The 14,567-nt window shown below is 39.0% G+C and overlaps 1 protein-coding gene across 1 annotated transcript in view; it reads left to right on the forward strand.

Annotated features, from left to right (window-relative positions):
* Window positions 1-363: 363 nt before the first annotated feature.
* Window positions 364-14,567, forward strand: part of LOC122795638 (granzyme A-like) — a 157,303-nt gene continuing 143,099 nt past the window's right edge. The window contains exon 1 of the mRNA XM_044063909.1: window positions 364-462. Within this exon, the coding sequence (XP_043919844.1) occupies window positions 402-462 (61 nt within the window). The 5' untranslated portion in view covers window positions 364-401. The remainder of the gene's footprint in view (window positions 463-14,567) is intronic.

The raw sequence follows: 14,567 nt of genomic DNA on the forward strand, positions 1-14,567 counted from the left end.
AGATGGAAAATGTAATTAGTTAATACAATGCATAACTTAAATGATGAATCTCTGAACTATATTAGGATCTCTGCTAGACATTATAAGCTGCTTCACTGCCTGAAAAATCTGCTACAGTTTATAGTATTATCATTTGATAGTACATTTTGAGCAAACTTAAGAAGAAGAACATGATATCAGAAAAGCCAAGTTAATATTCTTCATTACCATAGGAAATAGAGGGACAAAAATTTGGCTGTGACATTCTGTTCACTTTCTTAAAAAAAAAAAAAAAAAAAAAAAAAAAAAAAAAAAAAATGTATAATCACGCCCATGAGACAGTATATTAACACAACCTGTAAAAACTGAGTGCATAAAAGAAGACCTGCAGGAAGACCAGAAGATCACAAAGCGCTGCAAACATGAAGGTTTCATTTGCTTGGTGTCACTTTGCATGCCTTGCTCTTTCAGTGATCAAAGCAGGTAAGAATTTTTGAGCCTCTGACAATGTTTCACCATGATAGATATAATGAAATTGCAGGGGTATATAGCAAATAAGAAATGTGCATTTGAGGTTACTGTTTAGAGTCAATGAGTTCAGTTTCCTGTAAGCAGGAAACACAAAGATGACATTTATTTGTATGTATGCATTCATGCACTTGTCCATGTTTACATATATCTGTGTTTTGCGAACTGAGTAATCATTGCTGTAAAGTACATTTAGAAGCTTTAGTTATGTGTTACTAGCCTGTAAAATGCAGTTTTGTTGCACCCAGTGTGAAAGCCTGGAAAAAAAAAACTAGAAAACAATTATATATATATATATATATATATATATATATATATATATATATAATAACTACAAACGTGTATATGTTTAGACGAACTTCTGAAGACTGAACAATTTTTTGACAAAAACAGCAAAAGTAGCACTAGCAAGAACAATTTATTTCTGATCAGAATAACACAATATAAATGAATTACACATGCCTTCAAGAACAAGCTAAAACAGATGAACTAATTAAAAATAGGTAAACAAATAAAACATAACAGTATGACTTCAAAATCACACAGCAGGGGAATTTAGTATCCAGTGGAAAAATCAAGACAGTATGTAAGAGCAGGATTAGAAATGTCAAATTATATATCCCCATCTCAAACAAATAGCATTTAAAAACTAAAACTTCCTATTCAGTGACATTACTCACACAATAGTACGCATTAATTTAGGAACACATCTTACTGATATAACATTTAAAAAAGAGTTAGACCAAATGTAAAGAATGTGGAGCTGTTTCCTATTTAATTCATACATATGACTGCAACAGGACGATATATATTTTAACTGGTTTTCCAGTCTGGACACCCCACTTAACTCTGAACTTTTTAGCTGCCAAAACAACTCTGAAAATCTTTGTTTCCTTCAGAATGCTGGCACCCTGTAAATCATATTGCTTTGTTTGGGGTGAAGAGTTATCAAAGAACAATTTTGGTTTCCATTGCTTTAGTCTTAAGGTAATGATTAGTGGATGGTGAGTCATATGTTCAAGTCATCCAAGGATTGATTTGTACCCCCCAACTCTCTGACTGAGTCCATGTAAAAGTTTCCAAAAGCAATGCACAGTGGGAGCAAAACAATTCCTTGACACACGTTTGACACTAAAAGTGCAAAAACAAATGTCTGATTTTTATTCATTACCTGAAAAAGTTTCAGAATACAGTATTTTGGATAATTTTCCTCACTTGATGATGCAGTGTTTTTGGAGTTAGCGTATTTACAAGTAACAGGTGGGGGGTACAATATAGACCCCTATGTTGGGGTTGCAGGAGACCTACAGCCCTACAAAAATATTTTAGTTTTCTGACGTGTACCCATGGGATATTCTCTTTGCACATGCTTGCACTCTAAGCTGTGCATGCTTTTAAAATCCTGAAATATTTCCAAATGTTTGCAGAACAGTGAAGCTGACAAATACTTGTCCATGCAGTCTTCCTTTGCTAGGGAAACAGTCATCGGATGGTTATTTCCATCTTTTCTTTATATGTCCATAGTTGCCTGTAAGTTTATTCTTTTTTAACAATATAAGTAAATTTTCACAAACATATAATATCACAGTTTGTATATCAAACCAGGAGAGGTATTCTTACCTGCAAACACCCAAAAATTAGTTGGATCACAGTATCTGTTGTTCTCAACTCATTCTGATATTTTTAAAATAAATATATTCACTTGTTAAGTATGTATGTAAAATGGTCACTCTCTGATCCTTTTCCACAATGACCTTGGTCAATAGGACAAGGATAAATGCAATATAAATGGAGTATTTTGGAGCAGATAATAACACCGCTTTTTTTTTTTTTTTTTTTTTGAGGTGGGGACCAGAATACCAAGAAAATGCACAAAAAACACAGGAAAACTTACAGACTGTAGAAAGGCAGTGACCACAGGTCAGGATTGCACTCTGGTCTCAGTTGCTGTCAGGTAGACCGAAATGTAATATACCTTTAAAGTCCCCAGACAGTTGGCAGATGAGCAATTCCTTATCCTTAGACACAGTGCTGTTAAGCTTTAGTCAAAAATTTTCATAAACCCCTATATAAAATGAGCGACAAAGAAGCATGCATGAACATTAAATTGTAGGTTTTGCTGGACTGTTAGGACAGTTGCAGGTTTTACTTATATCTGACAGAAATAATTATTTTTTCTCTTCATTTATAATAGCTTTACTTAATAGATTCTGCTAAATACATGTGCTTCTATCCATATGAAACTCTAATTTTAAGCATTGATATTAGTGCATAGAGTGCCATGCTAGTAAACAAATTCAATTATGGGATGTAGTTCTCTAGGAAAAAAGCATAGTACATTTAAATGCAAATTACTTTTTGTTGGATGGGTCATGACACAGAGTACTGCTTATCCCCTTACAGTAGCAGGTTAGCATATGATCACTTTTCAGGCACACTAACACCAGACCTCTCAACTGTATCTGTTTTGGAGGTATGTACCTAGTTTCTGGCTTGATTACCCCTTTGCACAATATACCTATTTTGGGAGATATGTATGTACTTTCAGGTTTGATTTATCCCTTGGTTTTCTCAATTTTGCCACCCCTCACATAAGATTTTAACACTTAGTACACAGGAAACCAGACTACATGACCAACACACTGGTGGCACCAATATTTTAGAGAAAGAGAGCTCACTTTTTTACATTTTACTATTCCACAAGGAAACATTAATGCATTTTTGAGACTGATGTTTGCAGTACCTTTTATTAAAATCTTTAGATTTTACACTATGCTGTTCACAATATATTTATATTTTTGTCACTTACAGTTTTTAACTTGTTTATGATTAGCATCCCACATTCTTAATGGGAGCAGGAATAGTTATGTGCTATTCAGCATTCAGATTGTACATACTGTATGCAAACTAGGTGTCCCGATTTTTAGCTGGATGTACCTAATTTTGAAAAGCCTCTGTACCGACTTCAATGTCCACTATTGAGATTTCCTGAAGTGTTGTACATTTGTACCTCATTGTAAAGCTACTACACGCCAACTGTTCTCTAGGAGTGTAAGAGAAAAGGTAGGAGAAATATGCATTCAGCCCACTCCTATATGATCTCCCAGAATGCCATTATAGAATCCTCACTTATATCTAGTTGTTCTGCAGGAAACAGTCCCAGGAGTTTTATCAGGAGCAGTGTTAAGGGAATGGGGCTATAATGCATAGAACATCAGAGTGAGGAAGTGGGCATTGTGACCAAACAAAACAAGAAGCTCTAGGAAAGGAAGTTGTTGTTGCGTTTTTCGGCTTTTCCCGGTTAGGGGTCGCCACAGCGGAACTCCGGTCCGCTAATGATTGGTAGTTGATTTTTACGTGCCGAGTTACCAGCCCTGACCCACAACCTTCAACGAAGGTACGCCCATTCACTCATGTCTCCACGCAGAAGACGCTCTAGCTGAGAATCGAACCAGACAGCGTCTTACTGTGAGGCGACAACGCTACTGCAGCACCACCACTGCGGGTCAGTGTGTACCGTAAAAAACTTATTGAATATACTGCATGCTGTCAGTGATACCACATGCCACAGGGGGTCTATATTAGAACATCAAAGTTTCAGAACTTCGAATGTTCTAATATCGACACCTAATAAGCGAAAGCTGAAAATAGCGAAGTTTGAGATAACCGAATTCTTTCCTAGGGAAAGAATTTGGTTGTCCGTTCCTGTCGCTTCGCTATTTTCAGCTCTGCATCGAAAGTTACAGGTCGGGTTCAGATAAGTGTGCGATTGTGTGGACGTGAGGATTAGGGTGGGATAGATGAGTTAGGGTTAGGGCGTGGGTCAGGTAAGTGTGCGAATGTGTGGACGTGAGGGTTAGGGTAGGATAGGTGAGTTAGGGTTAGGGCGTGGGTGAGGTGTGTGTGTGATAGTGACGGATCTTAGGGTTAGGGTTTGGGTTAAGGTAAGTGGGTAGATAGCGGTTTATGTACAGTTTAGTGTAGGTTTAGATGTAAGATTTTAGGTGTATGTGTGTGGATTGCTGTTTGTTTGGTGTGTTTGTGTTGTGTGTTTGTGTTTTGGAACAGCAAATCTTTTCCCTAGGAAAAAATTCAGTGTTCTAAATTTTCGGTCTTATCGATTTTCGGTTACTAGGTGTCGATATTAGAACATTCGAAGTTCTGAAACTTTGATGTTCTAATATAGACCCGCCACAGGTCTTATGATCCTCTACAGTAGTGATCAAATGCAATGTGACATCCTGCTCTATTAACAGTGGAATAATAGCAGATGGTCTGGTCATCATCTTTGGTTCATCTGACATACTATTTCATCAGTATCTAATATGAAACCATGGAAGATTAATCCTCAGCGTGTTTCTAATGATTGCCAATGCTTGCACTAGTCAGTTGGCTTAATTTAGTACATTAGCAATTTAGTTTTCAATCTAGGTAATGTTAGTACCACTGGAAATGTGGCTATTTAGTCATGCCATGTATCTTATGGCTTAGAATAAGCATGGTTATAAAATTATAGCTATCTGCAAGAAAATGTGTATTGCATGCATACCTCTCAACCTCCAAACACTAGAAATCTGGACAAAACCAAACATAATGGGGGGACAAAGGTCCAAAATCAGGTATAATTTTTAAATATTGTTCTTATAAACCTAGAAAGTTGCTGAAATTATCTGTTTTTCATTAGTATACATTTTCTGAAGGATACGGAGTCTGAAACTCAAATGTATGTCATTATTTACTGACTTCAGTTCTCAATGATTTGCCAGAAAACTACACTGTATAAATATAATTCCATCTATGCTATATACTTGTCTGTTTGGCTTACAAAGACATGCAGTAGGTGTATTGGATAGTCTAAATTGGCCATAGGTGCTGGTGAGTGGAACAAATGAACTATCATGGCAGGGCTAGCACCTGGCAGTGTAAATCCTTGGGTTGAGATGCTTGTCACTGTTGAAGTGACACCCGACCCCATGTGCAAGATGGAAAAAGGGGTTGAGGATGGATAAGCACTGATTAGACACATCTACCATTTTAACTTTAAGTTGAGGCTCATTCACATCTCTTGCTCAACCAGCTTGTCCCTTGGAAATGTTCTAATTGTATAAAATACCTAGGCATTAAGTTTACCAAAGGTAATAAAAAGGTTAAGAGAAAACAATATAGTTAACCTTTACAATGATCTTTAGGTAAAGTTTGAAAGATGTGGAAGATCACCAGCACTCTTTGTTGTCTATAGATCCATGATGTTGGTAAATATATTTCTTAAAACGTTTTTATTGTGTGGTCTACTTTCTGACGTATCAACAAGCTTATTTGATAACAGTTACGTTTCTCTGTCAGCACCTTCATATACACATTAAAATTCCCTATGGTATTTCTAGGAAATCCTGTGTTCCAATGATGAGCAGGGGAATAAAACTGCCTTTTATGTTTATTACTTGATATAAGAATATGAAATACCCTTAAACTTGTTGATTATGATGGAGTTAAGAGCTCAAGGGTCTTGATTATCTATATAAGTGAGATTTTTTTAAGAGTATTAATACAATAACATAGAACTTTCTTAATGTATAATATGTTTTTGATAATCTACGTCTGAAAATCTTACAGAATTTAACGTCCAGGTTTCAATATTTATTTAATATGCAAGCCATCAAAATGAGATTAAACTACTTCAGCCAATCTTCTGAAATCCTAATATTCTTTCAGAACAAAATAGGGTATTATCTGTTCATTTTCTTTTATTAAGGAGATTTATCAATGTAATAATTCCTAGATATTGTTACAACTTACCATATATTTAGTCACTCAAATGAGGAAAACAGCTCTTTGTGAAAAATTATATTTGTTCAAATTTATTAAAATGTCACATACTATAACTCAGTTTCATTCCTGTCTATGGGCAACACTTAACTGCTGTAAATGCTTTGTCAGAATGATGCTTACTATAGCAAATGTATCAAAAGACCGTTCCTTTTTCTAAGGTGGTGTATATGCAACTCATAATTATTATGCCTACCCTTCTTCTATTAAATTGCTCATCTCTCACACATAACAGTTGATAAGTACTCACCTTGTTAGGTTACATTGTCAGACGATCTCAGGTAATTTTCTTTCACATTGTGGGACTATCTCAGTTTTAAGCTTATCTTAACTAATATTTTCTGTTATAAGTTAATAATGTCACAAGCAGTACTGGACATTTTTGAATATAATGTGGGTCTATTAAGCAAATATAGCTTTTAAACTGTCTTATATGACAAAATATTGCATTAGTTCTATGCAGACTAATGACTGGTAATTGAAAACAAGTGACTACGCGATCACTATTTCCAAATATAGGAGAGCACTGTTTTAATTGCAGTTCCATTTCTGCAAATGACCAAGGTGCGTTCTTCTTCTGTTGTGGTACCAGATCCCAATGATCCCTATAGCATCTCATTCCACATGTAAGTGAGCAACTTTAATGAGCTTAAATCCCAGGCATACTTCTCCAGATTTTTGCAGAATGTCCAAATTTTTCATCATATTTTTGGTCTGTTCCTCATTAAATTTTCAGTTTTCTGGCAAATCATCAAGAATTTAAGTCACTAAATAATGACATACATTTTTGTTTCAGACTTCTCTGCGTGGAAGAGCTAAGATTCCCTAGACTTCCTTAGATTTCAGGCACCTAATAAAAACATACTGTGAATATCTCACCTAATAACAGGTGGTAGAAATACTTTCTTTAAAAACTTTCAGAAGTTTTATTTCAGGTTTTGTCCACATTTCTTGCACTAAGAGGTTGAGAAGTTATGTTCCCGTGATGGAGTCACTGACCATCCCCATAGAGATGATGAATTGCATGAGATGTAGGGGGCAGAGAACCACCACAGTCAAAGTAGGAGTGCGGGATGCCACACCCACCATGTGCTGCATCTATTACAATTGGGCATTGCTATGCAGGGATGCATTTACATAGAAGGTATCATTATCAACCTTCTAAAGAGTTCAGCATATTGCACTTTAGCTCATATAGCAGTTCTTTGAAATACTACTGTGGTTTCATAGGCACTGTACAGAAGTAGTTTGCTTTTTACCACTCAGGCTACTCCCAGAAGTTGTAAGAAGAAGTACATTTCTCCGGCTACGTCCTTCTGGATTAGAAGGATTTCTCTTAGCTACTTTTGACTTCATTAAATGGTGAGTTTATTGTCACTAAAGAGAAATATTATAGAGAGATGAATTTATTATCAGTCATGTAATGATGTTATTCACTTTTATTTCTCCTTTTCTCTGGAATCGGTGTCTTACTTTATTACATTAGATGACTCTGGGTGATAATCTTCAGTGGCTGATGAGGGGACAACTTAAGCTCTCCCCAATAAAATAAAGTCACATTAATCTCTGTTATTGTCTATACTTCACATCTGCACATATTCAAATCCCAAACATGTAGCCAATATATTAACAGGGATTCACTTCAGAAGACTGAAAGCCCAATATCTTGAATTTCAAAAGACTGAGACCAAAATCATGAAAGTTCAAAAGACTGACAACTCAAAATACTGAATCTCAGAATACGGAAACTCAAAATACTGAAAACACATAGGATACCAACACTTATATGCCAGCACAACTATATATAGAAACAAAAGATAAACCATTTACCACTTCTCCAAGTATAATCAGGGGAGCAAGTCCCACTGCACCCCCTATCACACCCCCTGCTGCTTAAATATATTAACTCTGAGATCGCATTCCAAAGAACAAAATGGCAAACTTACCATTACGTGTTTCATGACTGCCTGTTGTAACCTTAGTCATGTTCCTTTCTAACTATACTACAACATAACTCTTGTTAGTCTAGTGGTGTGATCTCAGAGTTGATGTATTTAAATAGCACTGGGTGTGGGGGGGGTGCAGAGAGCGCTTGTATACTTGTAATATGGTTTATCTTGTATTTGTTTCTGTATCTACTTCTGCTGGACTATAGTAAGTGCTGCTATCCTGTGTGTTTTCTGTATTCTGAGATTCAGTATTTTGAGTGTTCAGTCTTTTGAACTTTCAAGATTTTGGTCTCAGTCTTTTGAAATTCAAGATATTGGGCTTTCAGTCATCTGAAGTGAATCCCAGCCATCCCCTAGTATTTGTCAAAGCAATGTTTGATAAAATACGCGGTAACCATATACAGATAGACATATCTACAGATACATACTATATGTATAGTAGTGAGTTTCAAACACTGGAGAAAATAGTCTCATAAGTTCAAGGGTAGTTTATTTACCATGTAACAGCTAAAATAAGGCTCACATTCAACATAAAATGAAACCAAGCAGCATTTTTATTTCATTTTTTTGTGTGGAATACTTTTGTATCATGTACAAGCCAGGTATAGATTTAACGGTCAGTTTTAAAATACAAGTTTCCTTATTGTTATTTATGTATTGCAGCTCATATGAAGGTACTTTATGCATTCAGAGTTAGGTTCCTTATATTCATCAAGTAAACCCATTAAGTTTTGCAAATTGACCATAATTTTATTGTACTATAGATTACATCAAATCAAATTTTACAACATCAGATAGCCTCTTCAGGTTACAAACAGATTGTGCAAAAACTTCAAAGCTGCAGTTGTCTGCCAGACCTAACTTGAAGCTTTATAAATAAGTCCTTCCACAGGTACAATTCACTGATTAGTCCTGACTGGGCTCTAATCACATGCTTCCAGGTTCTTCCTTGAGATGATCTCCTGTGCAGATGTGTATACGTATATATATTGTGTAAGATCAGACTAATTTAATATTGAATAGAAACACTGAAAAAAATGTTTGAACATACACAATACTGAAAACAAAAAAAAAAATATTGAATGAAATAACATAGATAAAGGAACACTATTTCCTCTCCCAGTATTAACACTAACCCTCCATAACACAAGCCTTACATTCATCTGAATAGTGGCAGCGTTATGGGAAGGTTAGGTTTAGTGTTAGGGTTCGCACTTAAACCTGATGCTGCCCCTTCCCCCAACCCTAGCCCTACACCTTACCATCATAAAAACCTTCCTGTAACATTTCCATTGCACAAGACACACTTGGACACACAAACATTCACAAATACACACAAACAACAATATATATCTATACCCTAATCTAACCCTGACACTGACCCTAAAAATACACAAACTCCCACACAAACATACAAAACCTATTCTTCACTCATCCCCGACCCTAACTCTCACATACACACACACAAACACTCTTACACCTTCAACCCCACTGACCTGTCTCAACATTACACAACATCAGCAATTTCACTGCTTGACTATCCATACCATCAACATTAAACCTCATTCATAGGTTCATAGGTTCATAGGTTTATACTAGGCTATCTGCCCTAAGGCATTTATAAGCCTAGCCCAAATTTTTGTGGCTTACGCCACCCCTTATATGAAAAAATACTGTGCCCATTAGTTTGTTGTGCCTCTGTCCAGCAGTGACACAGAGATGATTCCCGGGATAAACCTACGATCTCCCATCCACAGGTCAAGATTTCTCTTGAATAGAGCCAGTGAGGTGCTCTGCCTCACATGGATCGGGATTTTATTCCACAGCATAGGGAGTCTCTGAGTGATAAATCTATCCCTCCAGCACGTCCTATTTATATCCGTGCTAAGGTTTAAGCCGCTTGCATTAGTGGTTTTGGTGGATTTGGATTTTTTGACGTGGAGCATGTCCATTAATTCCGGGTTGGACATGGCCTTGTATGTCAGGCACATGTCACCTCTGAGCAGACGGTATGCAACTGAATAGAGCTGGAGTTTCTTCAATCTGGCAGCATATGACAGATTTTGGAGTCCCTTTATCCTTTTGGTGAGGAACTTTTGGGGTCTCTTCAATTGCTGCAGATGTCGGGTGAGATACATCCTGAATGGGGCATTGTACTCGATCATTGGTCTGATAAGTGAAGAGTACAGGGGAACAATGACCTCACTAGATCTGGATGTGAATCCCTTCATGATCAGGTGGGCAATGTAGAAGGTCTTTCTAACCACTTTAGCAACGTGAGTGTCAAAAGAAAGGCCACTGTCAACCTGGGTCCCCAGGTCCCTGATAACCTCTTCTGTGCTTAGTGGATTGCCACCTATATGGTAGCTTGGGGTTACCTTGTTTTTCCCGAAGGGTATGACTATACATTTTTGGCGTTTAACTTCAGGCCATGGCTCTGGCACCAGCTATCTGTTTCCGTGAGTCCCTTCTGAAGGATATCCGTGTCCGATGCACTTTCCACTATGGCCCAGTTTGCAGTCGCCTGCAAACTTTGTCAGCCAAAGTCCTCCTATGTTGGCCTGTACTTCTGAGAAGTAGATGCCAAACAATAGGGGGCCAGGGACCGAGCCCTGTGGGACACCACTTGTGACCGGCTTGGAGTCTGACACAGCGCCAGCAACTCTAACCCTGTGGGTTCTGTCCTTAAGCCAGTTTGCAACCCATCTTGTGACATATGGGTTTACATTTAAGCTGGTAAGTTTTTCTACAATACCCAAGTGGGGTATTGTGTCGAAGGCCTTTGCAAGGTCAAGGTAGGCTGTATGGACTGCCTTTCCCTCATCAATGGCCTTGGTGACTGTTTCAAAGAAGTCAACCAAGTTCAAAAGGCATGATCTGCCCTTGACGAAGCCAAACTGGGTCGGGTCCAATGTCTGCAAGTCCCTATATCTTTGTTTATGAGCTCCATTATGATCCTCTCCATAGCTTTGCAGACTAGATTTGTTAAGCTTATGGGGCAGTAATTACCAGGGTCTGTAGAGGCACCGCCTTTGTGGAGTGGGACCACAGTTGCCGTACGCCACTCCTTGGGCACGTATCCTGTGGTAAGGCTGAGATTAAACAGCTGCCTTATGTGCGGGTTTAATTCCTCATTTAACTCGTGTAGCACACAGCCGGGGACACCATCCGGTCCCATTGATGCTGTGTTTTTAGCTTTAGAGAGAGCAGCTTTCACCTGCGCATTTGAGATGTCTGGGAGGCTACACTCTGCTGGGATAGTTATCTCTCCTTTAGGGGAGAGGGGTGAAGTTTGCACTGAACCTGTCTGCCAGTATGTTGGCAATGTCTGTGGGTTCAGTGATTTTTGTATCATTTTGGACTAATTCTGAGCATATCTGGGAGTTTCCACCCAGGTTCCTAACATAGCTGAAAAAGGCCTTATGATTGTCCTTTGAATCCATGGCAATTTTTCTCTCAAAATTGGCCTTAGTTGATTTTATGAGTGCTCGTATTTTTTACTAATAATGATCAGGGTGACTTCCCTTTTATGGATTTTGTTCTATCATGTAATAGCTTTCTCCTCTTATTGTAAAGTTTGTTAATGGCTGGGGTCCACCAGACTGGACGTTTGCCCTTTGTGGAAAGAGTCTTGGTTTTATTTGGGATTGCCTGATTCATGCAGTCCTGGAGGTGTTCATAGAAGGCATTTGTAAGGGCTTCCGCAGCTTGGGTTGTGGTTTCCACTGGCTCAGGGGCCTTGAAGGATACCACACCAGTCTTGAGTAGTGTGAAGTTTGCTTTAGAGAAGTTCTTCACTGTGGTCTTTTTTGTTTGGGGTGGGGGCGGGATGTGGATTTCCAGTGAGATTAGTTTATGATCAGATCTCACCAATGAGGGATATACTTCCGGTGTGGAGCATTTTGTCCCCATGTTTGTGATAATGAGATCTAGTATATTTTCTCCTCTCGTGGGAACAATGACTAGCTGTTCCATGGCATTTGAATTTATGAACTCCAGGAACCGTTGGGCTAGAAAGTAAGGGCTTGAGTAATGTTCCCAGTCTATATTCGGGTAGTTGAAGTCACCCAATATGATGGTGTTTGGAGATACATTTATACCCTCCAGTGTCTTCAGGAAGGCTGTGTGGGGTTCCTGAGTTTGAGAGGGTGGCCTGTAGCATGCTGCAATTTGTAGAGCAGTTTTGCCTATGGTTAGTTGCACCTGGATGGTTTCTGAAGCTTCGTGCGTTGCCACCAACCTGGAGGTGTGGGAATCCTTTATGAATATGGATACACCCCCTCCTTTTGTGGTGTGGTCCGGGTTTTGGGGCCGGAACACATGATATGAGGTAAAACCTAATAGTGCCGGGGTGCTCTCAGGAGCCTTGAACCAGGTTTCAGTTACAGCACAGACATCGATGTTCTCCATACTGAGAAGGGCCTCGAGTGCGTGCATTTTGAGATTTAGACTTCTGGCATTGAGCAGCATTACCCTCAGTTACTTCCCATTTTTGTTTTCTAGGGTGGTAGGTTTAGAATTTGAGCCTTGCCTAAAAAAGGCACTATGGGGGTGGCAAGAGCCTTAGCCAATATCCGGAATCCCAGGGGTGACAGGTGCAAGCCATCCCTTGCGAAGCAGCGTGGCTTGTCAAGCATGTCATCCCAGGCAGACAGACACTGGATCCCCTTTGAATGACACCAGACATTAAGCCAATTGTTAAAGCTGATCATCTTGTCTCTATATTGTGGCATCATTCTTGGTGAAGGAAAGATACCGCTCAGGGTCAGGGTCATACCTGCCTGAGCTACGTAATCAGAGAGCTCCTCTATGTCTCTTTTCATGTAGTCCAGGGAGGTACGTCTCAGGTCGTTCACACCAGCATGGACAATGAATGTGTCATATTTGTACTTGCCGTGGAGTGACCAGAGTGCCTTGTGTTATGTGGCGGATTCTAGCGCCCGATAGGCAGCTTACTGTGACCCTCTCCTTGTTCAGCCTGGTGAGTGGGATGTCAGTGTGTCTGACTACTGAGTCACCTATGACAAGTATGTTTGGTGTTGTATTTGGCCTTAAGGGCTGTGACTGCTTTGCACACTGCTTTTGTGGTTTATGTGTTGCCTGTGGGGTGTCTTGAGGTAGCAGTTGTTTGGGTGGCTGCTTTGGAGGCCTCTGCTGTTTAGGTAAATTTTTACTCAGAGCCTCCGAGTATGTCTTTGTGTGTTTATGTGTTTGATTCAGTGGTGTGGTAGCATTGTGTGAGGCTGGTTTTGTGGTGTGTGTAGTTGCCTTCTCCTCCTGTCTGGTCTTGCCAGTCCTGAGTTGAGAGAGCTCAGCCTCCAGTTTGGCTAAATAGCTGCATCTCGCAAGTATTTGTGTTATGTGGGAGGAGGAGAGGGTTGTCTGTGTACATGAGGCAGTTATAACATTGCCTCAAGATTCCCAGATTCACCAGTTGGACCGGAGAGGAGATTGACAACTGACCTTTGGACATGCTAGAATAATATTGGGAATTCCTTAATAATTGAAAACAAGGGCCAGTGGGGAGTGAGGGTGTAGTGCTTTTAATTTTTAGTGCTGACTTATATAATTGCTATAGTGAGTAAGTGCCAGGTAACTTGAGTGCAATGTGTTACAAGTAACTAAATGCAAAAACGACAAACAGTAACTTTCTTTCAAGTGAAACAAGGAACTAGTACAGTAAGCAATGCAGATATCACTAGTGATCCACAGAAGCGCTGAGAAGTTGCGTATTAGGTGGAATTAGCTTCCAGGGAAATAACAAGCAAACAAACAATAAGCATATAAACAAAGCTAGATTCAGCAGGCCTGGATCTAGTCTATGCTAGAGCAAACAAGGTGTACCAATTTCAGTAAGATACAGTTCAAATATTCAGGCACTATAAACCTTTAACCAGAAATTCCCAGCTCAGAAGGGCAGAGTCCAGCCTCTTCTCCCACAAGAGTGCAGACCACGAACCTTCTTAATGTAAAATAACTGGCCTGAAGCCCAAGTGCCTAAACCAGAACTAATACCCTTGGACACTGGGCTCTCAATCAGCAGTTCCCAACTTAGAAGGATGAAAGCTACCTGTCCTACCACCACATTGCTTGCCACAAACCTTCCTAATGTAAAACAACTGGTCTGAAGCCCAAGTGCTTAATCCAAAAGACTTAGAATGATAGCTACACTTTAATCAAGTTACAACCAAGCAGTAATAAATACAGTTGAATACTTTAGAGAATGTCTGGATTAGTGCTCAAGTTACACAAACAAAGCTAGATCCAGCAGGCCCAAATCCAGTC

Source organism: Protopterus annectens, chromosome 2.part2 (genome assembly GCF_019279795.1).
Source record: "Protopterus annectens isolate FY-2018-M chromosome 2.part2, PAN1.0, whole genome shotgun sequence".
NCBI lineage: Eukaryota > Metazoa > Chordata > Ceratodontiformes > Protopteridae > Protopterus > Protopterus annectens.